The sequence below is a fragment of the Mastigoproctus giganteus genome, chromosome 2, assembly GCF_048544385.1.
Source record: "Mastigoproctus giganteus isolate SK-2022 chromosome 2, ASM4854438v1, whole genome shotgun sequence".
NCBI classification, from domain to species: domain Eukaryota; kingdom Metazoa; phylum Arthropoda; class Arachnida; order Uropygi; family Thelyphonidae; genus Mastigoproctus; species Mastigoproctus giganteus.
Window position 1 is genome coordinate 184,959,024 of NC_143576.1, and position 25,575 is coordinate 184,984,598.

A 25,575-nucleotide genomic window follows, 5' to 3' on the forward strand; every position below is an offset into this window, starting at 1 on the left:
ATTCCCTTTCTAGATTCCCCTCACCAGTCAACTTAAAAAATAAGTTGAATGGTGAAGGGAATCTAGAAACGGAATAAATGCAATTTGATGTTATTTTTCCCCCTTTACAGTTTCCAAATGTAATTTTGCATAGAGCTATATTACTAGATGCAACTTATGTCACTTCATAATAACTTTTGCACTTCAGCCGGATGTAGTTGAGTTGTTAGGCACAAGGATGCAAAGCACATGTGCTTTGAGTGGACCACAGTTCGAGTTCCTGTGACTGCTAAATGCAATTAATGATCACGTTCATTGTCAAAATAATTAATGTAAACTCTTCTGTCCTAGTGGTCTTGTTGAAGTATAAACAAAAACTAACGTTGTGGACCATAATTATAAGATGCAATTTCAAATGTTACATAAGCTTGTCTCTTGGATCATTTTAATCAATACTAATACTAATGTATATTATTCAATTATTCAAATTTTTCAAAATTAATAGAGAAGTAGTTGTATAAATATTTTCAAAACTGAGTGCTACTGAGAGCTTACATATTTTTAGAATTCAAGAATTGTGAACACATAAACCCACGTCTCTTATAAACTTCAAGTTGCTGCACTTTAAAATCTATTAAATAATTAATTAATAGATATTGAGACATTCCACATAACTGATTTTTATATTCAAAGAAAAAACATACTCTCACAGAATGACTATCATAAATAAATAAACAGTTACATTAACTGGTTGAATAATAAAAGAATAAGCATGCAAGTTAATATTACAAAAATATATTATACACTGTGTGTGAGTGCGTGTTACCATCAGGACCTGAAGATTTTTTATGAGCATTAAGATCTTTCAAAATCCTTCTGACATCCTTGACCACAGGAGGCACTGAATGAAGTGTACTGGGAATGGTGGGAGGTGGTTTATCAAGATCATCAATATACGAGTTAAAAAAAAATAGTATGCTAGAAGACAGCTTTACCTTTGGCTGAAGTGGCAATAGAACCATCTGGTTCTGACAGAGGTGGCAACAGAGATGGGCATAAGCTGCGGCCAATAGCTTTGGCAAGACACCAGAATACTCAATTACCATTACGACAAGAAGCAAGTTTTCTACTTTTAGCCTGTTCAAACTGATTAATAACTGCTTTACAAATGTTGAGAGCTTTTGTGTAGGTAGAAAATGAACATGTAGATTTCGATACAAATTAATTACTATATGCAACATTTTTATCTCGAACAGCCTTAGCACATTTATTAGAAAATCAAAATTTAGATAAAGGATAAGATTTTAAGGTGGAGTGTGGAATAAAGGATTTCATCCCTACAATAATAATTTCACTGATGATCTGAGCAAACATTGATATCTGATGATTTGAAGCAGTAATCCAACCAAGGAAAAGAAATATCACAGATCATCCCATTTCGCATTCTTGTAATGCCAAACAACACAAGGCTGAGAATGACCATGAGAGAAAGGCTCCACTGGAGAAGAGACCATCACCACAAGTTGTGATCTGAGGTGCCTAGAGGGCCACTCCTTCGACCATGTACTTAGGGTTGTTTGTGAAAAAAATATTAAGCGTGGTTAGGATTGTCTGGTATTCTGGTAGGTAAATAAACAATTTGTGCAAGGTCATTAGTAATTGCCAAAACTTTAGCATCACAACCAGCTGTGTTCATGTAACTTAAAAAAGGAAGCTAGCTGGAGTTGTAAACATTAAAATCATCAAGGAAAATTACCTTACTGTTATGAAAGTAGGACTGGAGAAAGTCAAGTTTCAAAGAGAGGAAGTCAAAAAGTTCCAAATGATTAGTGAAGTTGGAGAACAATAGAGGCAACAGATGAATTTGATAGAATGGGGTAAAGAGATTTTAAGCCAGAGAAGATCAAAATGAGGAAATTCCAAATTACTGTCTCTGACAGTGATTATCAGAGCAGACATATGCACAAGTACCACGTTCGAAGCAAAAGGAATCATACAGTGAATAATTTGGAGAACTGAGATGAGCAGTTGTTGAATCAACTGATAACTGAGATTCTGCCAGAAAAGGAACATGGAGCTTAGCAGACTGTAAGTGGTAATGGACACATTGAGATTAGAACTGAGACCATGTATATTTGTGAAATTAACTAGGTGTTTGGGATGTTCAGATCTTTTCGCAGATCAGTTTGTTCCATTATTTTGATAATTAATTCAGAAGTATTCAGAAGAAATGGTGGATGGTGGTGTTATTTGTTAGTTATTTGGTTTTTAGGAGCATTAGCAACTAAGGCCATATTGCTCCGAGATATGCGGTGGTCATTCCCTGACCTTTCCGCATCCTCCGTATTTGGTGGTGACGGGCTCGAACCCCGGTCTAATCAAGAAGCGTGTGCTACGCACTACTGCTCCTTCCCACCTGGCTACGGAGGCGCCTGGTGGATGGTGGTGATGACATGCTGTATGAAGTAATGAAATTTTTGGATATGGTATACATATGGTAAGTATATAGCCAACTCCTTGTCACAACATTGCCTCGACCATGTCCCCCCCTCCCTCCAGTCGCTACCTGGCAGAATAGAAGCAGTGAGATTATACACTAGCTGGTCCAGAAACCTCCTAGAGAGTTACCAATAGGTTTCGTCTGGTGAACTATCTAACAGCCGGCCTGCGAACACTGTTTTAGAGCTGTACCCTCGAAATGTAAGGAAGATTGAATCTCACCATGATGTCCATTATAACCTCAAAAGATATCAATCATACTGCATGATGGAATTGATGGGATGGGGGTTGCCGGAGCTTTGCTCTGGAGACTAAACATGGGTTCCACCACTTGAGAGGCGCCTCCGTAGCCAGGTGGCCAGGAGCAGCAGTGCGTAGCACATGCTTCTTGATTAGACCGGGGTTCGAGCCCGTGAGCCACCAAATATGGAGGATGCGGAAAGGTCAAGGAATGACCACCGCATATCCCCGGAGCAATACGGCCTTAGTTGCTAATGCTCCTAAAAACCAAATAACAACAACAACAACCACCACTCGAAGTCACCAATGAGCAAAGTGGTGGCATTGCACCAGATTATGAATTATCTACCAACTAGAAATCCAGAATCAAACTCTTTATGTGTGCACTAGGTTTCATGCGTAGCACACGCTTCTTGATTAGACCGGGGTTCAAGACCGTGAGCCACCAAATATGGAGGATGCGGAAAGGTCAAGGAATGACCACCGCATATCCCCGGAGCAATATGGCCTTAGTTGCTAATGCTCCTAAAAACCAAATAACAACCACAACCACCACTCGAAGTCACCAATGAGCAAAGTGGTGGCACTGCACCAGATTATGAATTATCTACCACCTAGAAATCCAGAATCAAACTCTTTATGTGTGCACTAGGTTTCATGCAACGAGAGCTTATTACTGACACACTCTCCATGAACCAAAGTGTAGGATGAAGGGTGCAGTTTTAAATCTGCGGTTCTCCAACAGGTTTAAAGTAAGTTTTAATTTTCAAAAATTAATCAAAAATGTTTTTAATATAGAACATGGATTTTTCACAGTTGTGTTCAGAAAAAATTGAAATAATAAGGGGCATAAAACAAATGTACAATTTTGAATTATTTTTTGCTGATTTCTAGGTGGAAATATAAAGAATATATAAATATATAAAGAATATATATTTATATATTCTTTATAAATTTTTGCACTCAGAGAGCAGTTTAAAATTTTCCAGCAACTACTGATGGGTTATGGTCAGAGGTTAAGCCAGCAGTTAAATAAAATAACTGCTCTAGAATAACTGACAACACCCACAAAACTAAGTCTTTTGTTTGTACAGGACCCAGTGACGTAACTGCTTTAGTCTTATGGTATTTACGATAAGTTAAATTATTTTCACAATAAAACAATTTAACTTACAGCTAATGAGGTGGCTGGCCTTGCTTTCAATTACCAGTACAGTATCCACTAATCAGATGAAAAAAAAAAACAAAATACAGTATTTAGCATCTGCTCTCTTTCATAGCCATTGATGTAATTTGTTGAAATAGCATATCTAATTTATGTCTACTGTTCCTTCTATTATATAGAAACTATAAACAAGCCCAAATTCATATAATATGGGAAAATGTCCAGTTTAGGGCAAAACTGAAGCATGCAAAGAAAAATTTTTCCTCTCAAGTGAACTTAATATGCAATACTATAGGGATGCCCAACTTGTGGCCCATTCCTTCACCCTATGTGGCCTACATCCACATGGGCTACCTTTAAGTATTATGATACCCCCAAGTTTTAAACTAGCATGTCACAAATTATAGATACTTTTGAAAATATCCATTTTTAATAATATCTTATTTTTAAGTACAGTAGAACATATGCACAATACACCTATTATCTTCACCATGTCTTCCATCTGCATGTAACAACTTTACTCCCAATGGATAGATTTTAACATTTTATATTCAGATATTTTAAAAAAGATTTATTGAGCCAGTCCAAATTTCTTTTGGTTCAATTTTAATAAAATTTGGAATGGTCAACAAATCATTCTAAAGAGCAAAATATAAAATTTCGTGAAAAGGAAACATATCTATTAGGAGTCAAGTTATTACGCGAGGACAGAGGACAAGGTAATAATTGTTGGATTTCTATTATTCCAGTTTTAATTAAGTTTGGGATAGCTCTATAAGTCTTCTTAAAATGCCCAAATGTAAAATTTAATGAAAATCCATCGACTGGGAGTCAAGTTGTTACATATTTTTTTAACATGTATTACATGGGCTAAAACTATGTTTTAGCTTAGCCTTGGATATTATGTTTGTTGCTATGAACTAGTTGGAAGAGTGAATGGGCAATATGACAGATGCACAGAAACAAAATTTTGTTACTTTGTGCCTAAAAAGTTGTTGCTTTTTGCTTGTTTTCTTGTTATAAATCATGAATTATTACTGTTTGCTAATGCACCTGCCATGTATCACACTGTGTACATTAACTAACCTGTTCTATATTGCTTTCATGTTTTATGTAACTTCCTCAGAACAGGAAGTGGCTTGGGTAAAGAAAGCCTGCACGAGAACGACGACAAACGTCGGATAACTTACACGGTAAATTAGTTTGCCGATACGGCACTCTAGCGCTGCTCACTCGGTAAACAGACGGTAGGTGTTATCGGACTGGAGCAAAGTCGAGAACGATATACTGATTGACAGGTAGGCGTGGCAAACAATGAAATGATCGGTGGTGGGCGCGACAGACGACAAGGTACTGTGTAGTCATTGGTTGGCATTATGATGTGTATTTACCAGTAAAGAACGGTGCATAATAGTTTTGTAATAAATGGTGAACAGGTAATAGTAGCGATGAATCTTTTAAAGATGGAAGAAATTTGCAAGGAAAATGAAACGTTGCTCGATTTTTTGATGAAAACTAAATTGATAAGACCGAAATTGTACTGTTTTAAGTGCAATGATTATTTTAAACTAATTGAATCACGAACAGAGTCATGTGGAAAGTTGTGGTTTTGCAAAAAATGTTCTTCACAAGTTTCTTTATTGAAACATAGTTTTATGGAAAATACAAAAGTTTCATTGAAAAAGATAATGTACATTATATACTTTTGGTCAACGTGCATGCCAGTAATTAAGACAGCATTCCATCTGGAAATTTCGAAAGTGACAGCAATTAAGTTTTATAAGAAACTAAGAGATATTTGCGGATTGCAGTTAATAAAAAAACCCATTAAGTTGGGTGGATCGGGGAAAATTGTAGAAGCAGACGAAACTGTACTGGTAAAACCAAAACATCACAGAGGACGAAATTTAACTGCTAAGAAGAAATGGGTGTTTGGTGTGTTCGAAAGAGAATCTAAATTCGTCTTCATGAAATTGATAAAAAATCGGAAAGCAAAAACTCTTTTGCGCATTATTAGAAAAGTAGTGAAGAAAAATACTACCATCATAACAGATGAATGGCGTGCATATAGCCGTATTACGGCCTTAGAAAAAAAGAAGTACAAACATTTAACGGTGAAACACAAGGAACATTTTGTAGATCCACATACAGGAGCACATACGAATAATATCGAAGCCCAGTGGAAGAAACTAAAAAGTGTAACTAAAGGAGTAAATGGCAGCTGTAAACATATGTTGATGGGTCACATTAATGAATATATGTGGCGTCAAATTTATGGGAAAAATCATGAAGATACTTTTCACAATATTGTTACTCAAATTGCGAATAGCTATTCAGGTCCAACTGTATGATTTGTACTCATGAATTTTTTTTCTGAGAAAGTTTCGTTCCGTTCATTTTATGTTCTTCATTGTGTTTTTTTTTTTTTTTTTTTCTCATATTAAAAGCAGATTTTTGGAGTTGATGAGTGCTTTTACTGTATTATTGATTTAGGTTTGGTTACGAAAAAAGGAAAAGGTTTCTTTGTTTTTCGTTGTATTTCATAACCTGAGTTTAAATGGTAGGTTAGGAAATAAAAGAGAAGGTTTCCTTGTATTTCGCGACCTAAACTTAAACGTTAGGTTGGGAAATAATAGAAAAAGAAAGAAAGATTCTTTATATATACAGTATACTGAATAGCTATTAAGGTGCTGATTGACGTTATGATACGTGTGTATCCGCATGAGTGTCTTTAAAAATAAAAGTACATTAATAAAAAAAATTAATATTTTATTAATAAACAATTTATGTGCTAGTCCACTCATGATTCTAAAGAAAAAAGGTTAGGTTACCCCCTCCATTTCGGGAGAGGTTCAAGCTCCCATGGGATTCAAGTGGAGGTAACCTGACCTATTTTCACCATTAGGGCATATTATTGAACAAGAAAATAAAAATACGGTCATAAAAAAATTTATTTTTTTATGAATGTATTTCTAAATATGACTGATTCTAAAGAAAAAAGGTTAGGTTACCCCCTCCACTTCGGGAGGGGTTCAAGCTCCCATGGGATTCAAGTCGAGGTAACCTGATCTTTTTTCACCGTTACAGTAAATGTTAGGGCATGTACGATTAGGACAAGTTACCATTAGTGCTGCTACAGTGATACTAAACCGATGTTATCGTGTGTTGTGTTCGCGCACCAATCAGCACGTCGTTTGCCACGCCTACCTGTCAATCAGTATATCGTTCTCGACTTTGCTCCAGACCGTTAACACCTACCGTCTGTTTACCGAGTGAGCAGCGCTAGAGTGCCGTATCGGCAAACTAATTTTCCGCGTAAGTTATCCGACGTTTCTCGTTGTTCTCGTGCAGGCTTTCTTTACCTTCGCCCAGGAAGTTTATTAGTATTATATAACAATTGATGGATTTTTGTATTTAATTATTAAACATAAAAAAGGAAAATGTGAATAGAAATGTAGATAACAAAATTTAAATTCTATTTTGAAAAATGCACAATTAATGGTAAGATACTTGTCTTGTGGCCTGCAACCCACTTGCCACAACAAGCCATACAGCCTACAACCTTTCAACTTCAGCATTTTTATCTGTTTGGCCATAGTGGATGCCCCCAAAATACTGCAATTCATTCAAATTTGCCAAAAACACATGTGGTGTAAAGTTTTTCCCATTACAGTAGTGTTCTATAGTTGCCATCATGTGTTGTAGTACAAAATTTTGCACCTTTACAAGAGGATGAACAAAATAATGGAAACACATGTGATAAGATTTACAAGTATACACTAATATGGTGTTGGGCCACCCTTTGCTTTTAAAGCAATTTGTTTTAAAACTTGTATAAATTATATGGAATAAATTCAATTTAATCTCGAACTGTCATAAGAGAAATATTTGATCATTCTTCATGGAAGAAGGTTTCAAGCTCCTTGAGTGATGAAGGGGGAGGAAATCTGCTTCTCACTCTCCTCTTCAAATATGACCACAGTGGCTCAATAACATTCAAGTCTGATAAAAGATATGCACTTAAGTCCATTTAGAAGAATGCTTAGTCTGTTTTATGCTTCTCAAACCATGACTGGACACATCTGCCTAAGTGTATTGGAGCATTATCATCTTGAAGGATGATAATGCTCCAATACACTCAGCTAGATGCATTCAATCGTTTGAAACAATTTGAACCGTTGTGCCACAGTCGCCCTTGGCGCCTCTGTAGCCGGGTGGGCAGGAGCGGCAGTGCGTAGCACACGCTTCTTGATTAGACCGGGGTTCGAGCCCGTGAGCCACCAAATATGGAGGATGTGGAAAGGTCAGGGAATGACCATCGCATATCCCCGGAGCAATATGGCCTTAGTTGCTAATGCTCCTAAAAACCAAATAACAACAACAACAACAATTTGCACCATGGTATGAACCTGGCTTAGGGGAACAGGTATCCTGTGTGTTATCAGACACTCAGCCTAAAACACTGATGGATCCAATATCTCTCTATTACAGAAGATTTAGGAGAAGTCCGGTTGGCCTGCCTCCCTAAAATCCACTCATGCACACCTTCTCGATGGTAAGCCCTGTTACGTCACTTAGGTGGCAACGAACGTGTAGAGTGGTTCTCTTCAAGACGCCTGGTCAGCGTGAAGAGGAAAAGACCAAACCCTCCAGCAATGAGAGCACAACAATACAAATGGCCCTCAGTCCCCAGCAGCTTTCACTCTCCCTCTTACGGCAGCGAGAGGATCAGAGTGGAAGCAGAGGGTGCTAAGAATCTCTGGGTACGACCAGGCTGCCATGCACGGAAATTGAACTTGGCCTGTTATAACGTACGATCACTCATCGGTGAAGACAGGATATTAGAGCTGGAAAAGGAATTAGAAAATGTGAATTGGAATATCATCGGTTTGGCTGAAACAAGAAGAAGAAATGAATCGCTTATAAGTTTATCAAGTGGAAATCTGCTGTACACCAATGGAAACAGTGAAAGGAGTGAAGGTGGAGTTGGGTTTCTGGTCCATAAAGATTTTAAAAACAACATTTTGGAATTCAAAAGTACATCACCAAGGGTGTCAAGACTAATACTCAAGATTTCTAAGAGGTACAAGCTAAAGATTATAATGATTTATGCACCAACATCGAGCCATGATGATGAAGAGGTTGAAGAAATGTACACTGAAATTGAGAGTCTTCTAGATGAGCAGAAAACCCACTACACTATTATTATGGGCGACTTCAATGCTAAGGTTGGAAAAAGGCAAAACAGCGCAGAAAGAGGAACTATAGGAAATTTTGGAATTGGTGAAAGAAATAAAAGGGGTGAAAGACTTGTGGAATTTGCAGAATCTCAAGGAATGTCAGTAATGAACACTTTTTTCAAGAAAAGGGTGAACAGAAAGTGGACATGGAAGAGTCCAAATGGATTAACAACTAATGAAATCGACTTCATCCTCACTAACAGAAGATATATTGTGAATGATGTTACCGTCCTGAATAAGGTAAATGTTGGAAGTGATCACAGAATGGTAAGATGTACACTTGATATAGATGTAGGAAAGGAAAGGAAAAAACTGATTCGAGTAAATAATACAAAGGTCTTTGAAATAACAGAGGAGGAGAAAAAGCAGTATGTACTGGAACTGAAGAACAAGTTTGAGCTTCTGCAGACTGCTCAGGACCAAGATATCGAAGAGGAATATTACAACTTTCTGAAAGTGATAAAGCCCAAGAAACCTATAGGGAAACAGAAATCCAAAGAAGAAAACATTAGTCAAGAAACACTTGTCATGATGAACCAAAGACGACAAATGAAGAGCAAGAAAAACACTGACAGGGAGAAAATTGAGTATACTGAGTTATGCAAAGCCATTAGAAAGAGACTCAGAGAGGACATAAGAAGATTTAACACAAGAAAAGTAGAACAAGCATTAAGGGAAAACAAAGGATTTAAATCAGCAGCCATGAGCAGTAATACAGAAAGACAAATGATACTGAAACTGAAGAATAGCAATGGTGTACTTATAAACAGCAGAGAAGGCATAATTCAAATAGCAGAAGACTACTATAGAGAATTATACAAGGAGCGAGGGAATGATACCAGCAGTGGGGAAGATGGATTGCAAAGTAGCAACACATACGACATACCCGATATTCTTCCTGATGAGGTAGAACATGCATTGAAGAAAATGAAGAATCAGAAAGCCCCGGAGGAAGATGAAGTTACTGTAGAGTTGTTAAAATTGGGAGGAAGAGACATAACACAAAAACTGGCAAGGCTCTTCACAAAGTGCATTAGAAAAGGTGTGATGCCTAAGCAATGGAATAATGCAATCATAGTTTTGCTGCATAAGAAAGGAGATAAATCAGAAATTGGAAATTATAGACCAATTAGCTTGTTATCCCATATCTACAAGTTGTTCACAAGGGTCATTACTAACAGATTAGAAAGAATACTTGATGAGAATCAACCGAAAGAGCAAGCTGGCTTTAGGACAGGATTCTCAACTATGGATCACCTTCACGTAATATCACAGCTAATGGAGAAAGCAAATGAATATAAAACACCATTATGCCTGGCATTTGTGGATTATGAAAAGGCATTTGACTCCATACAGCATAAGGCAATGTTTGGGGCACTGGAAAGACAAGGCATAGATACTCCATATATTATGATTTTGAAGAAAATATATGAGAGTGCTACATCCTTTATTAGACTAGACAAAGACAGTAGGAAATTTAAAATTGAGAAAGGAGTTCGACAAGGAGACACAATATCTCCGAAGCTGTTTACTGCTGCCCTTGAGGAAGCTTTCAGAAGATTAGACTGGTCGCAGAAAGGAGTCAATGTGAACGGAGAGTACCTAAACCATTTACGATTTGCAGATGACATTGTGGTCATAAGCCACGATCCCAAAGAATTAGAGGAAAATCTTAATCAGTTATGCACAGTTAGTAAGGATTTTGGACTAAAGATGAATATGGCTAAAACAAAAGTAATGATGAACAAGTATGCCACGGAAAGGGAAATAATGATTGAAGGAGCAGTAATTGAAAAGGTGGAATCATATATTTATCCTGGACAAGTTATGCGCTGTAATAATGATAAATGGCTGGAAGTCAAGAGAAGAATAAATTTTGGATGGATAGCATTCAGGAAATATAGTCACATACTGAAGAACAATATCCCAGTTTGTCTGAAACGTAAAATAACGAACCAATGTATACTCCCCACCATGACTTATGGAAGTGAAACTTGGGCACTCACCAAAAGAATGGAAGAGAAGCTGAGAACTACACAGCGAAGAATGGAACGAATTATATTGGGAATCAGACTGTTAGATAAGAAGAGAAACACATGGATTAGGCAGCAAACTCAAGTAAAGGACATTCTTATCAAAACTAAAGAACTAAAATGGTCTTGGGCAGGACACATAGCTAGAAGACATGATGACAGATGGACTAAGAAAATAACAGAATGGTACCTAAGAGGAGCTAGAAGAAAACCTGGAAGACAAAGGCGGAGATGGATGGATGAAATTCATGAGTTTTTGAGTAGTAAATGGATGGCCAGTGCTCAAAACAGAAGGAACTGGAAAGTTGCTGGAGAGGCCTTCATCCTGCAGTGGATTTAAAATGGCTGATGATGAACCTGGCCGCTCACTCAGAAGATCACAGTAAACAGCGGGAGAAATTCATCCATTCGGGGTGATGACAGGACCTAAAGAATACCAAGATACTGCAGCCTAAACTATTATTGATTCTCCTCCAGTCAAAACGATGTTCTTCCTTTAGCAGCATTTGCCAAATATAAACTCTCCCAGGTGTTGGAAAAAGTGTGAATGACAATTTGTCCGAAAACATGACATTTCCAATCATAATGTGTCCAGTTTTTGTGTCTCTATACTATTGCATCCCCTTTCTTTGGTAATAGTGGTTGTACCATAAATTTCAGCTTTATGAAGTTCTTGCTGAACCGTTTTGCTTAAGACATTAAGTTCAACAGTTAGTTTTCATGCAGTAGTTTTATATTTCACAGGCTACAATCCTTTTCAGTGTCCAGCAGTCTCTTTCAGTCAGTTCTGATTTTTCTGACACAATTGTCCTATCAGATTTTGTTTTTCCACATTTGGTAAATGCAGGCACCACTTTCAGTTAATATGGATACATTAAACAGATCAGCAGTTTTAGTCATGAATGCCTCTGCTAAATGTGCACTGCACCAACAATTTGACCTCTTTGGATTTCATTCAGACAGGTCAGTCCTTTTCTGCATGTACCTTTTTATATCACCTTTAAATAAATATCAGCTTTTATCACCTTTCTTTCACAGTACTACCTACAAGAAACAAACAAATAAAAAAATCATCACTGCCTGTTCATGAATATGTCATACTACTGTACGACATATAAATATGTATATACTGTACTGCTGTGTGCTACTACATTCACAGCAGGTGTTTCCATTATTTTGTCAACCCCTGTATTTTTCTTTTTTATAATGGCATAATGACAACTTTGATAACTATATCTATTTCTTTCAAGTTAAATGGGCTGTCAGGCTTAACAGACAGGCCATACCCTACATCAGCATTTCCCAAACTGTGATCCACGGACCCCTTGGGGGTCTGTAGACCAGTTCCAGAGGGTCCACCAACATTCAGAAGGTATCAAGTAATATGTATTTATTTTCTTAAAAAATATACTGATAGAATCGCAATGAATTTCGTTACAGAATATTACTTATTTTCCATACGATTAGTATATATAATTGTATACATATTTCAAATTATTCATTCTATGTATAGCAAACTGATGATAAATAAAGTTATTATTATATATCTGTATAAAATTAGGAATAAAGTTCAGTTGTTTCACACATAAAACTTTGAATTTTCTTTTCAGAAAACCCAGTGTTCATACATATCTCCAGGGACTCACATCTGGTGAGTATGGGCCTGGCACACCCAGGGTCCTGATCTGGATATCATCATTTTTCTCTTCTTGGTGATTCCCTTCTACTTTTGACTCTCTCTCTCTCAGGGAAACTCGGGAATTTTTTGGCTTGTGCAGCATAAGCCTCAGGCTTCCTTGCATGATATAGCTAATAATAATAATAACATACACACACAAACAAACACATGCATATACACTCACTCACTCTCAGGCTACTCAAATTTTTTTTGAGTACCCTGAGAGAGCCATATAGTGCAAGGAAGCCTGAAGCATAAGCTTCAGGCTTCCTTGCACTATATGGCTAATAATAATATATTAAATCGAAGTTTTACTGTATTTTGAAAAATATAACCCCCCCCCCATGCACACGCGACGCTATGGTAGTTGCATCGCACCACGATAAATTACTTATGTGCTCGCACTTGTAATTGACAATGACCATTTCTGGAAAACCGTTGGGACGTTTACCACATAAAATGCTCTAGCTTTGTTTTAAACTGAAAAGGCGTTGCCGCCTCATTCACACCCTGCTTACAACCTAATTCTATCACCTAATCAGATTTGTTTAATAAATTGTTTCATAACCTTTCAAAATTTTAATGTTTTTATAAATATAGTTCGTAATTATTCAATTCGATATAATTTAAATGCGATTACATTACTATCCATTTTCATTCGTAATTTTTCAACAGTATCTGTTTAGTTAGCTTTAAAGTAGGACAAAAAAGCCTTTTCATGACCATGTTTGGTAATGAGTTCAAAAGGAGCTTGTTTATCAATCTCATTTAAAAACGTCACTGAATGTCTTAGAGAAAAACATCAATCGTAAACTTTCACTAATATAAATTTACAATACGTTAAACAACGTGCAGTTCTTCACTTTATATATACATGCTAACTAGTAATTCAGAAAGAAGAGCATCATTTGTGTACTAACAATAAATACAAACATACCTGTCATCTGTTCTTCAGAAAAAACTGCCTGTTGAAAATGAAAAAAATATAATTTAAATAAAGGCAAACTTTATATTTCAAAAGAAAAAATTAAACAAACATCTATTGTAATCATATAAAAATGTTACCATAATCAATAAAAGTTCTCAACAACACTAAGACAACAGCCAGTAGCCTAACGTCACAGAGAAGTAAGATATGTTACTACTCTGTGCCTAACTTGTTAGCACCAAATCAAGGAATAGGTCATAAAATCACAACCTGTGATTTTATCATTGCACCGAACATGTCACAGTTCGAAACTGTGACATGGAAAAATTGAAATCACAGTGACAGCTTATAACACGTGAAATTACACATAACATTTCGAACTCGCGCTACCATGAAAAAATTATAAATAAAAAAATAAAGGAAGAATGAATGGGAGAAAGAAATAAAACAGGCGATTACCATACTTCTTACTTCATTTATACGCTATACCATTACAGAAGATAAGCACAGTTTTAAATTCTGTCGCATTCCTGGGTGGAGGATCCAAAGCTCAAACAGACCTTTCCACAGCATTAAAAAATGCTCCACAGGGTTCATGTCCGATGAACTGGGAGGCTATTCCATGGTGGTAAAATCTGCTGAATGCTCTTCGAATCATGTTCTAGTCACCACGGCTCAGTGGAGAGGCGCATTGTCCAGAGGCGCAGTGTTGGAAAAGTCCATTTCCCTGTGGATGCCCAATGACCATGAAGGAATGCAAATGGTCTGCATGGATGGATACGTAACCTGAACCTTTCAGAGATGCGTCTAGACGTACCAGAGATCCAAACATGTGCCAGTTAAGGCAGCCCCAGATCATTACCGGCCCTCCACTTGCCTGAACAGTTCCTTATTGAGATGACCAGTGCATAGCTTCGTGCAGTTTCCGCCAGATACGCACACTCCCGTACGCTCGAAATAACTGGAAACGGGAATCGTCGAACCAGGAGACCCGTCTCCAATCATTCAAGGTACAGTGTCGATGTTCTTTCTCCCAGTTGAGGCATAGAGTCATGTGTCGTGGTGTTAGCAATTGCTAATTGGTTTACACCTACTTCTAGTTTACAGTCGTCATCTTTATTAACAGGGCACGGATCAATCAATGAGAAATTATATACATTAGGACTGAATAACGCGGTTCTTTTTTTTTTTTTTTGTGGGGCCACGGAAGACTGGCAACATATACTATGTGATTGGAGAATATATGACAACGCCAGGAGAGTAATAAGTGAAACTCTTGACAGTATAGGATTAGTATGAGTAATAGCTGCATGGTGCAAGAAAGCCTATGGCTTATGCTGCACCAGCCAAAAAAAAAAAAAAAACGGAATGAAAGAATGATAAAAAAAAACAACTAATAATTGATAAAAGAAGACGAAATTAAACCTATTATCCTATGCGTTTCCCTTACCCGAAGGTACTATCAAGATGACCTTTGAATTTGCCCAAACTGGCAGCCTCTACCACCCATGTAGGCAACTTATTCCAGTAGTTTATAACTCACAGTATTCGGCTAAAATAAAACTTCCTGCAGTCCAAGCTAACATCTACCCCTGTAACTTGAATTTATGTCCCCTAGTTCTAGCATCAATTATAATCTTGAAAATTTCACCCTCATTCATTTTACTGGTGCCTCTCAGAGCCTTAAACACCTCAATCAAATCTCCTCTAAGGTGTCTAGTTTCCAAACTCTGCAACCCACATATTCGAAGTCTTTCTTCATAAGGGCGACCTTTTGCCGATCTCATCAGGCGAGTTACCCGTCTTTGCACCCTTTCAACTGTGGTATGCTTTTAAAACATTAATCACAGACGCCTTGAATGCGTACTTACCATTAAAAAAATACTCCACGAGTAGGGTTCCAAGTTGGATGAATATTGAAGTTGCCACATTACTTGAGCATAAAAAGGTGGCATGAAAACGTTACAGAGCAATAAGCTCGATGTCTTTCTTTCTTTAGGTGCGGTCTCCATACTTGAACACAGTATTCGAAGTGTGGTTTAATAAAAGTTTTATATAATGGGATTATCACGTCCTATCTCTGCTTGCAAAAGTTCGATAGATCTCGATAGGACACCATGGGCCTTCATTGCAACCTGATTACAATGCTCAGAGAATTTCATGTCCGACCGTATAGTAACCGACCCTATAGTAACCCAAGTCCCTTTCCTCCTGTACTGGGTTAGTTGAACTCCACCAAGTGAATAAATTATTTTGGGATTACTGTTTCCCAGGTGCTATGTGATTGGAGACCAACAAATTTTTGTTGGTCTCCAATTTAATCGAACAAATTGTAATAATTTACAATTTGTTGGATTAAAGCATAGCTGCCATTTTTCTGACCATTCCTGAAGTCTAGCTAGGTCTCTCTGAAGAAGCTCAGCATGACAGTGATCATTAACTACTCTACCAATTTTAACATCATCTACAAATTTAGAGATCACGCCCTCTATCCCTTCATCAATGTCGTTTATGAAAATGAAAAACAACAGTGGTCCTAATAATGATACTTGGGGAATCCCACTTCTTACATCAACCAAATCTGAGGCATAGCCATATATCACAACCCTCTGCCTCCTGCCCTGAAGCCATCCTGCTCTCCATCTCAGGATTTGCCCAGTGATTCCAACCTTTTCCAGCTTGTAATGCAACCGCTCATGTGGGACTGAGTCAAAAGCTTTGCTGAAATATAAATAAACAATGTCGAAATTATTCCCTAAATCCAGCTCATGAGTAACCCATTCAAAATAGCGAACCAGATTTGTTAAACATGATTTTTCCTTAAGAAAACCATGCTCAGTATCCTTGAGCCAAATGATGCTATTTTTCACCCTTGATCATTACCTCCATGATTTTCCCTACCACTGAAGTCAGACTGACAGGTCGTTAATTTCACTCTTAGAACCACCCTTATGTATGGGAGATAAATTGGCACTTTTCCAATCCAGCGGAATCTCCTCCAGAGTCTAGTGATGCTCGCATAATTAGCCTCAATGGTTCATTGCACTCACTTGCTGCCACCCTTAAGATTATAGAGTATATTCCATCAACTCCCAGAGCCTTACAGGCCTGTAGGCTAGAAAGTTTTGTCATTAAATAATCTTGCGAAATTTCAATATCATTAATTACATATTTTTCAACTTCGCTCCCATAATTTTCCAATGCCACAAAACGTTTTTCTTCTGTAAATATCGATGCAAAATAACTGTTGAGTTTATCTGCAATGGCAGCTGGTGTATTTAATACTATCTTCTTTCCCTTACGTAAAGGTCCGATTTGGTTTGTCCTTCTCTTCTTAGCATTTATATATGTGAAGAATTCCTTATCCCCTCTTTGCTCTGTTTGCTAGCGATTTCTCATAAACTGCCTTTGCCTGTCGAACCTTTTCTGTGGCTCTATTACAGATCATATTGTAGCTGTTATAAGCTTCAGTACTTTTTATTGCTCTGTAACGTTTCCATGCCACCTTTTTATGCTCAAGTAATGTGGCAACTTCAATATTCATCCAACTTGGAACCCTACTCGTGGAGTATTTTTTTAATGGTAAGTACGCATTCAAGGCGTCTGTGATTAATGTTTTAAAAGCATACCACAGTTGAATTGTATGCGTTCTCTGTGCGATATCTACCCAGTTAATAGAGACCGTGTAGCACCTTTTCTGATATTATAACCCATTCCTTTGCCTTTTTTACTGCTACCTCTCTCTCTTCGTCATCCACTGTAGAACTCCGTGATCACTTCCTGCTACTGGTTCCTCTACTGTCAGCTCTGATATGTCCTCTGATTCATGGGTGATGATGAGGTGTAGGATATTCTTTTCTCTAGTATCATCCCTGACATGTTGATACAAATAACAATCATATAGCTCCAGGCCAAGAAGCTAGATTTTTAATAGACCATAGTAAGTTTCAAATGTTTCAGCTATTTGTTAAAGAAGTGTTTTAACTAAGGAAAATAAGATTCCAGTGGTAAATTGTTGATAAAATTCATTTGGTCAGAGGGATAGATGTGTTTTGATGTTGTTTTTAATGGCTGTACAATTAGAAGATCTACTAATTTTTTTCTTTCCTTCTGTAGTGGACCCTTGAAGCTTTTTTTTTTTTTTTGTCTCATATTCTGAAATCTTAGGCATCCTATCTTCCGATCAACTTGAACTGGTCCACCTTCCCATGGAGTAGACGAGTACTTAGAAGCAGCGCTCCAGGTGATTGTTGCTTCTGGGTAGCCAAGAGGCCAGAACAACATAACATGCATTAACCACGCAAACCTTACACTACTACATGTCTGGCCTGTTTTGCAGAGTCTGTTTAATTTACAAGGATACGAGACAGATTTGAGCGGTCGTTCTAGGAGCTTCCCTAACTATATATACTGCCCCACCATTAATATCCAGACACCTGCCTTTAGACAAAAAAAGAGCTTTTATTGTGTCATTTAATATTTTGTGCTGAATCCTTTTGCGTTTATAACAGTCTTCAACCTTCGAGGCATACTCACAACCAGCTTTTTATAAATGTCAGGTTATATGTTCCTCCACGCGACCTTTAAGGCACTTCGACTTTATTCTTTGGGCGATTTCGACGTGCACGTACCCAACGATCCAATATATCCCAAAGGTGCTCGATAGGGTTCAGATCATGACTCTGGGCTGGTCAATCCAACTTTTCCACACCCATGTCCTCAAACCAATCTGTTACGCCCGAGCAGTATGGCATGGCGCGTTGTCTTGCTGATACAGGTATGGGTCTTCGCTGATGTATTGCCATAATGTTGGAAATGCATAATTGTCCTGGTACTGCACAGCATTCGTGGTTTTGTCGATAACGACTAATGGGCCCAAGCCAAACCATGAAAGGAGCCCATACCATGACACTGCCTCTACCAAACTTCATTGCTGGGAGGATACAATCAGGAAGGAACTGTTCCCCAGGCATTCGCCACACCCAGGAAAGGCCATCAGAGTAGTGGAGTGCGAACCTCGACTCGTCTGTCTATAGGACTGTTTTCCACTATTGCTTTACAGTCCAAGATTCGTGCTCCTTACACCATCATATTAATCGACGTCTAGCATTTGTTGAGTTAATTCTGTTGAACGTGTCATCTTACATGAGCACTTTTGAAACTGTCTGTTCTAAGCCCAGTGTGCATATTTATATCAGGTTCTGTGACATGTTGCCTGCATGGGACCTGTTTCCCCATCCATGGAGGAGTGTCCGGATGTTAATGGTAGGGAAGTGTATATATACGTACATGTATACTTACTCTTCCCTTCATTACTATGATAAGCAAGATTCACTGTAAAATTAGCAAATTTTTGTTCGAACCATCCTGCTAGTTCTACAGCAGCAATTAACAAGAACAATTATCAACTCTCTCAGCCACACAAAAAGCTAATCTTGTCACTGAGATCCTACACCGCGAGTTATAAGCCTCAATGACCAAAATAAAACGCACCTGAAAAGTGTCCTATGGCCAACAACACAACTTACCATACTTAGAATCAGGAAAACGACTTCAAAGGGCTGCAAGCCTGGTCAACCCAACCTACATGACCAGCATCTTTAGCAATTTCGATGTAATTATGTCAACAAAATATATTACCAGAAGCAGAACACATGGTGCAGACTTATACAAAGTGAATATAACAAAAACCCCTTGGGACTCATTCATAAGCTGATCAGGCAGAAGGTGTCTACACAAGACATAATTAACTCTCTCATTTAATATGGATTACTAGAAACCATCAACTGGAAGGATAACGCAGAGAAAATACCAGACTAAATTGCCATCACATTCTCGTACCAATTCCTACGAACTGGTACGAGAATAGACCAGGACATTAAGGTGTCGAGAAAAAGGCTCGAGAAATTATGCAAGTTTTTACAAACCAGATGGCCCCAGGAATCCAAAGGAATGATTACCAAGAAATTCTTTCCAGACATCAACCATCTTTCTGAAGCCACTCTGACCTGCTTCAAACCCGACCTTGAAACGACATGCCTTATTACCAGGCATGGATCCCTCAACGCCAAATTTGAGGAAATAGGCCCGGCTACTGCGACAAATGCCCATGCAGGGACCACCAAGGACTGGACTCTCTCATATGCAACTGTTCAATATACATAGACCTATGTCAACAGCTGCTCATATCTAGCAATCTACCACCAACAGAACAGAACCTACTCATCTGGTAAGCAGTAAAGACAGTAAAGTAACTTTCTTTGATGAACGAAAAACCCGAGTTGACGGGGGAAAAAACCTTGCTATCTACGCCTGAGACGGACCAACTCAGCCACGGAGTGAAAGAAGCCCACTAAAGTTCCTCGCGTCATCGACTGGCTTCGAACCCGAACCTTTTCCATCCGATGTGGGGAGGACGGTGACGATACCACTGTGCTACCGCGCAGATAATCCTTACCCCCATCCTTCTCCAGGTTTCCCCAACACTAGAGGTTTCCTTGGGTCCCTTTTTGCTCTGCAAGAAGTACAGTGGATTCCGGTTATTTGGGCCACCGGTTAATCGGGGCAGCCGTTTATTTGGGGCAAATCTTAAAAAACAAAAACCAATCGAGAAAATAGCCAGGGTTTACTTCGCTTAATTGGGACAAAATGCCGTTTAATCGGGGCAGGAGACCTCAGCACTGGAGATTACCCTACGATTGTCTCCGACCGTACCACGTAGTTCGGTCGGATTTTTGGAGGTCACAACCATAAAACAATAAAAACAATTAGCAGTCACCTGTTTTTGGGCTTTTCTGTTAGTGCAATCTATCATAAACGGACAGTAAACTCGATCTTATTGAATTTGCGATAATACCGGCAGCTGGAATTCTGTGGGTTATTATGGTAAAATGTGTTTACACTTCCATGGAATCTTCAATCATATAAAAAAAATAATTTTCAGAATCTTCTCTTCATTCCTATTTTTAAAGCTTCCTAATTTGTTACTCCGTTCTCACTTGCGCGTGTTGTGTTACTTGCAATTTGTGTGTGCCGTGTTCTTTGTTATTGATTGCTTATCTTTTTATTGTTTTAAATTTCAGTCCCCACCAACAAATGTCAGTGAACAGAAATGTCAACTAGTTTAGTTAGTATGTACATATTACAGTACGTATTAATTATTCCGATTATCACGTATCATTTAATTTTTTAATTGGTAAGGTAATAAAGGGTAAATTTGTGCTTAATATATCTTTACTTTTATAGCCTGTGGATAATATTCCTCCTATTTTCGCTAATTAGAATCGCTGTTTAATAGAATTAAAATTCAATTCACAAACGTGATCATAATGACCGGCGCTTACTGCACATCGTACAGCGAACGGTACTTTACTATTTTGAGTTCGTCGTAACGTGATTTGATTGTACAGTGAACTAATTGTAAAGGGGGGGGGGGGTAAATTGTATTTTTAACTATTTACATGAAACTTCGGATAATTGGGGCAGCCGCTTAATCGGGCCAAAATGCACAGTCCCGATGTGTCCCAAATAACCGGAATCGACTGTATATACCCCAGCAGTCATCTCGCTATGGTCCCGGCCTGTAGACGGATGCTGAATGGCTTAATCCATGGTGAGAGAACCTTACAGTAACTAAGTGGAAACAGATGAACGCAAACAACACCAAACACTTATCTCCAACTCTTGTGTCTTGCAGAGTCATTATTATTATTATTATTATTAGCTATATGGTGTAAGGAAGCCAGAGGCTTATACTGCACCAGTCAAAAAAAAAAAAAAATTCCCAGTTACCCCGAGAGAGAGAGAGAGAGAGAGAGTCAGAAGTAGAAGGGAATCACCAAGAAAGAGAAGAATGATGATATCCAGCTCAGGACCCTGGGTGTGCCAAGCCCATATTCACCAGATGTGAGCCCCTGGTCTTTCATCTTCATATTGCTATTGAGTGGTTTAAGGGAAACCACTGGAACCAAATTTCCGCTATTACCAACACATCGTCTGCGCGGTAGCACAGTGGTATCGTAACCTCTGTCCTCCCATACCGGGTGGAAAAGACCCGGGTTCGAATCCTGTCGATGACGCGAGGAATTCTAACGCAATTTTTTCACTCCACGGCTGAGTTAGTTGGTGTCAGGTGTCGATAGCATGGTTTTTCCCCACAGAAACTGAGGTTTTCAACGTCCAGCAAAACAGGTAATTTACAAACACAAATGGATATATAGAAGAAATTCTGGGTGACTCTAGTAATAAAATAATTTGAATTTGAATTTTTATTAGCAACGCACCCTTTTGTAGGAATGTACTGGTAATGATACATTTGAAGGCTAAAATTCTGGAACGGCTGATGAACACGTTGCACATGTGGTGAACAGTTTTTAAGTGTATGCAAGGAAGAAAGAGTTGATGTCAAGGTCTTTCCGGCTTCGAACGTGGAACAATTATGGAGGCACCATGCAGCATGGTGGACCGGCAACTACTCTGTACAATATAGATACAACAAGACCAATACTTCCTGATGATTACAATTGATTTCGCGGGAGCGTTCGACACCCTTTGGTGGCCGAGCGTCCTCCGCAGACTCAGGCAAGCAAATGTACCAGACAATTTGTTCAATATCATGAAAAGCTACCTCTCAAATAGGGTGATCACAGTAAATGCACCTTATCAGAAACTCACAAGACAGATACACCGTGGCTGCCCCCAGGGCTCGGTCCTGGGGCCGACCTTATGGAACATGATGATGGACGAATTTCTATGCCTTGACCTCGGGGAGGTTCGTTCACAAGCCTTTGCTGATGACCTCATCCTGATGGTGACTGCAAATTCCAGGGCCCAGCTTGAGACCTTGGCAAACCATGGACTCCAAATCCTCCAGGACTGGGCAAAAACACACTGCTTGACCATATCACCATCAAAAACAAACTCTCTGCTTCTTAAAGGAACTCTCTGTATTACAAGACCACCACAGATTAAAATTGGAAACAAGACCATAAAGTTGTCAGAGCAACTGAAATATCTTGGCATAGTACTGGACAGAAAACTCTCCTTCCAAGCTCATCTCAAATACATCAGAACCAAACTGAGAAACTATACTGCCATGGTTGCTAGGACATCCCGACGGGGCTGGGGTCTCAGCAAGCGAACCCTCTCGTTGTATTACAAGGCTATCTTCATCCCTGTGATTACGTATGCAGCCGGAATTTGGTTTGGCAAGGCTACGACTGCAGTAAACAGACGAATCCTGGATTCCACTCAACGCACGGTCCTGCTCTCCATCTCTTGTGCCTGCTGCACTGTGAGTACTCACGCCCTCCAGGTCCTGGTGGGGGCCCTCCCCCTCGACCTGGAGGTGGTGAGAAATGGAATGTTGTATCATCTTTCTAAGGGCGTGTCTCAGACCTGCTTGGGATTCGAGCTGAATCTTACCAACAACCAAAAATTTGAGAAGAGGAGACTTCAAGCACACATGCAGCGGGTGTGGCAGGACCGCTGGACAAATTCAACCAAGGGGAAAATCACCAGGAGATTCATCCCAGATGTTAGCAGAATCTATCCAAAATCCCCATTATGGTTTTCTCCAGGCCTGTATGCCACGTATTTGCTTACTGGCCATGGTTCAATAAAGGCAAAACTAACAACCTTTGGCCTAGAAGAGGACCCAACATGCACCTGTGGAGGAATTGAGGACTGGGATCACCTCATGCACGAGTGCCCCCTCTACGGTGACCTCTGCTGCCAGCTTATCACAAAGCTGACTTATATACCAAAAGGCAAAGAAAACCACTTACTGGATACTAAGGAAGAGTATCAAGCTCTCACCAACTACGCACAGCAGCTTTTCTTGAGGAGAAGACAACTAATTGCAGCAACATGATAACCCTCTACTAAATGAACCCAGGGACCCTGATGGTACTGGAACAAGGCAGCTAAACTTGACCAGCATTACCATCATTGGTGTGAACTACCATACATTCTCCAAAATGTCACCCACCAAAGATAACTACCAAATAACTACCTTTGAATAGAGACAACCCACAAATTAAGACAATCTAAGAAAGACAAAAGGTTCTTATACTTCTGGACTTGTCTCTCACGGATGTGACGAATAAGACAATCTCCTAGATAAAGACTGACAACGCCACCGGCGTGCCATTAGATGTCAACTGCTTTTCTTGGCCAACTAGCATTCCGAACCAGGTACCCTAACTTGGTTCACTTTAATACCCCCTCCCCCGGTAGGGAGAGGGAGGGGACGGGTTTCTGTCTCCTCCCCCTCCCTGCTACCCCCTTTTTTCACCTGGTGGGGCCAGTCCCCACTGACCTTTCTGGGGTTGCCTTCCCTATCTTTTTTTTTTTTTTTTTTTTTTTGATTTGGTAGTTATTGGCGCATCGGCTTCTGTGGCCATATTGCACCTCCCAAGGTTTTTGCAGTACTTTGATCCAAGCCCGAGGCGGGAATCGAACCCGCGACCTTTGGGTTGCCGGGTAGGTACTTTACCCACTCGGCTAGCCCGGTCGGCTACCTTCCCTATCATCCCCATATTTCTATCTGTCCCCCCCCCCTTCCTCAGTCTTCACCCCTACTCTAACTAAATATGTATTTTATTTATTTTTATTTTTTTTTTCTTATTTTTTAAATTTTTTTTATTATTTTATTTATTTATTATTATTATTATTTTTTTTTTATTTATTGATTTATTTATTTTTATTTTTTATTTATTTTTTTTTTTTATTTATTTATTTATTTTTTTTTTTTTTAGGCCCTTGCCACTGAAATCTTAGGAAATTAGGTGACAGGGCCTGCCAGAGTAATTACTTCTAATGCGATCCCTCTATGCCTGACCTGCCTCCTCGGGGTTAAGTGTGGGCAACGGGGGGGGGTCCCACTAGGGGCCCAACGACTAAAAGGTCAGAGGAACAACACAACATGACACTACATAACATAAACATGTACCTTACACTTTTTGTGTTTCACAAACAGAGTACACAACACGGAGATGGGGGAAACCCCTTGGGCCGTTAGACAATGAACACTTTACACACTTTACACTTATCCATATGGCCAATTTGTCAATTTGCTAGTATAGGCTACGACAGTCGATAGCCACCACGGATACTCATGCTCACTGTGAGACACAAGAAACTGCAACTGGAATTGGCATTTCAGCATCAAAATGGAACACCAATATTAGCATTAGCATTAGTAGAGACACATGATGCAAGAAAGCAAGTTTGTACAGCATCAGCCAAAAAAAAAAAAAAAAAAAAGCCTTCCCATTTAGCCCATCCGGTCACTCCAAATGTTTGTCTAGTTCAGCCTTGAATTTATTTAAGCTATCAACGTCCGTAATAACAAATGGAAGTCTGTTGCAGCAATCAATTATCCGCTGGCTAAAGGCAAACTTCTGCACATTTATTCTACAAGTGACTTTTCTCAATTTGAATCTATGACCCTGGTTCTTACTCTGAGCAAGCGGAAGAAATCCATTAGCATTGAGCCAGCTCAAACCATTCAAGGCCCTATACTCCTCAATCAGATCACCTCGAAGGTGCCTGGCCTCCAGATGCTGCAACTTGCAGAATTTAAGCCTCTCTTGGTAAGAGCACCCATTTGTTCCTCTCACCAGTCTTGTTGCCCTTCTCTGTACTCGTTCTAGCAACTCTACATCCTTTCTAAAATGAGGCTTCCAGACCTGTATGCAGTACTCAGGCCACACCTTGACCACCCAGAATTCCACTTATAAGGACCATTGCCTTATAAGTAGAATTCTGTTGACTGTTCTGCTGAATCCAGTTTTCAACTCTATCATGCTGAT

General features: G+C 39.0%; 1 protein-coding gene across 1 annotated transcript in view; it reads right to left on the bottom strand.

The window, feature by feature from the left end:
* The window catches only part of LOC150089832 (myosin-2 essential light chain-like), a 38,444-nt gene extending 24,430 nt beyond the window's left edge, over window positions 1-14,014 (bottom strand). Inside the window, exons 1-2 of the mRNA XM_090368843.1 lie at window positions 13,900-14,014; window positions 13,772-13,799 (exon numbers count right to left, since the gene is read on the bottom strand). Coding sequence (XP_090224969.1) covers window positions 13,772-13,799; window positions 13,900-13,902 — 31 coding nt within the window. The 5' untranslated portion in view covers window positions 13,903-14,014. The remainder of the gene's footprint in view (window positions 1-13,771; window positions 13,800-13,899) is intronic.
* Between the last annotated feature and the right edge of the window lie 11,561 nt (window positions 14,015-25,575).